The sequence below is a fragment of the Manduca sexta genome, chromosome 23 (genome assembly GCF_014839805.1).
Source record: "Manduca sexta isolate Smith_Timp_Sample1 chromosome 23, JHU_Msex_v1.0, whole genome shotgun sequence".
In the NCBI taxonomy this organism is placed as follows: Eukaryota; Metazoa; Arthropoda; class Insecta; order Lepidoptera; family Sphingidae; genus Manduca; species Manduca sexta.
This window is the reverse complement of record NC_051137.1, coordinates 7198028-7200267: the sequence shown is the minus strand read 5'-3', so window position 1 is coordinate 7200267 and position 2240 is coordinate 7198028. Positions and strand designations below refer to the sequence as shown.

At 33.8% G+C, this 2240-nt stretch overlaps 1 protein-coding gene across 1 annotated transcript in view; it reads right to left on the bottom strand.

Moving 5' to 3' along the window:
• LOC119190256 (COP9 signalosome complex subunit 8-like) overlaps positions 1 to 1070 on the bottom strand; it is a 4073-nt gene extending 3003 nt beyond the window's left edge. The window contains 5 exon segments of the mRNA XM_037441721.1: positions 8 to 46; positions 49 to 188; positions 662 to 692; positions 695 to 731; positions 828 to 1070. Coding sequence (XP_037297618.1) covers positions 8 to 46; positions 49 to 188; positions 662 to 692; positions 695 to 731; positions 828 to 881 — 301 coding nt within the window. The 5' untranslated portion in view covers positions 882 to 1070.
• Positions 1071 to 2240: the final 1170 nt, after the last annotated feature.

The following is a 2240-nucleotide window of genomic DNA, read 5'->3' as shown; positions in this document are numbered from 1 at the left end:
TTCTCACCTTCTAATGCCCTGATGATATTTGCAACTGGTTCAGTCAGTTGTAAGCAGCCAGTGTTTGGTAAGTTCCGGGCAGATCTTTCTTCCATAACTTTTGACCGACACTCCAAATTGCTGTTATTTCAGGATTGCTACTGGTTATGTTTTGTGGTATCCTTTTCCATAGGAATTTCGCATTACATCTGTGCAATATTAGGATTGTATTAACTTCATGTGGTATGTGGGGGTGAATTTTTGAGATGGGGCAGAAAGGGATCCACCTTAAACATTGTATCCTATAAAATACATTTTTAGGAGGCTGTATATCATTTTGGAAAATGTTAAGAACTGCCTTTATAGATTTAAAAAATGTAGTCATGTGAGAAAGTGGGCAATTTATGCAAAAACATTTTTCTATGCCAATCAATCCTGTTACAAGTATAAAAAAAAATATTGGAATTATTAAATGCTTGAGTACTTTTAAGGTTAGAAATTTCAAAAACTTTCTTCATACAATTTGTAGGAAATGGGACTGCAATTCACTTTTTAAGCATCACAAAATTGAGGACATAAGGACAAGTTACCATTTTAAAAAGGCTTTTTTTATTTTACGTATTTTGCTGCCCAAATACGTTAAGCCAATGTTAGTGCATATAGTTGGAATACTAGTACTTACAAATCATTTTGGTATAAATATATGGCGAAGTTGGAGCGTATGTCGACGGTGATGCTATACCATTCGGCGCCTGATAAACAGTAATAAAATTATATTATTTAAATTTCGAGCAATATAAGCAACAGATAGCTTTTAATAAACATAAAAATAATATGAGACTCGTTACCTCTAACTCCTGTTTTTCTAGATCTCCACAAAGTTTATCAAAATTTGTTATCATTGTAAAGCCCTTTTTATATTTTCCTTATTGAATATTTTACCGGGTAAGAATTAATAACTTACAATCACAACAATATTTATTTACAAACACGATATAATATCAGAATTCGGAAATGCAGCTTTTGCCATAAAATCCTATATTAACAAGTCAGTTGTCACTTGTCACATAACAGCAGTGTTGCCAGGGCCCTTGAGTCGTAAGTTACGTTTTGTTTCCTGAAATGTTACATTTTTGCTGCAAAAGTTACATTATTGTTTTTTTTTAATTTACGTGTTTTTGGGCAAGCAATTCTGTAGATACGAAACCGCGAACCGCAGGAACCTGCGAAGTAGAAAACGTGCGCGCGCATACTCAAGCAAAATCAAGTTTTAATATATCCAAGATACGTTTCATTTGGCACGGTGAGCAATCTCGGAGTGTGATATGGAGTGAATTACTTTTAGACCCGCCAGTTTTAGATGCGTTCAAATTGGATGCCTTGAATTGAAATGCGTTGGTAAACTGTTTACAATAAAAAATTTAGTATTACAAATCTTGTTGTTCTCAAAAGTTACGAAAATTGCCTTAAATGTAAAAAATTACTTTACATGTTACGCGAGGGGGTCAAAAGTAACGAAAATGTAAGAAATGTAACCTTCTGGCAACACTGCATAACAGTGTCTAGATCTTGACAAAAAATACTGTCTGTCAACTGTCAAGTGTCATTTTGCAATGTTTCCACATACGATTTTATTTTTACCGACTTAAAAAACGGGGTATTCTTCATTAATTAACATTTTCTCGAAGGTTTTGAAAAATCCTAGTATGGGATACAACACTACAAAAATGGCATTTTTATTTGTCCGGACAGAATCCTCTGGTGAAAAAATTATTGCTAAAGTGCAAGAAAAGTATCCGTCGAAAAGTATAAAATTATGGTGGCGCCTCCACCGTAACGGGTGGGTAAATTTTATAAATTGTGCCAAAAGTTATAAGAGTAGAACTTTTTGCCACAATTTAATCCATGAAAGCATCGGAATGTTTGCCGGCAAACATAACAGCTTCTTATGACAATTATGTGTGTCACGGGAATATAACCTTATATACTGAAAAGGGCGGGAAACGTTCGACTTGTAAGGCGCGCTTTTTTTGATTTTTTATTTTTAAAAAATATAATTTTAATAACTTATTCATAGTGATCAGTGGTGTATAAACTGTTTTTAGATATATTTTAAGTTTAAGTATTATAATTTATTCTTTATTTGTTAATTTCTTTGTCAGTGCTGGCCATCTGGTAAGTTCTTTTATCTTACTTGCTGGATGATGGCTGAGCCCCGATCCTGGGGGACAGTCCCTCCGGTGGGCTATAATGTAACAATT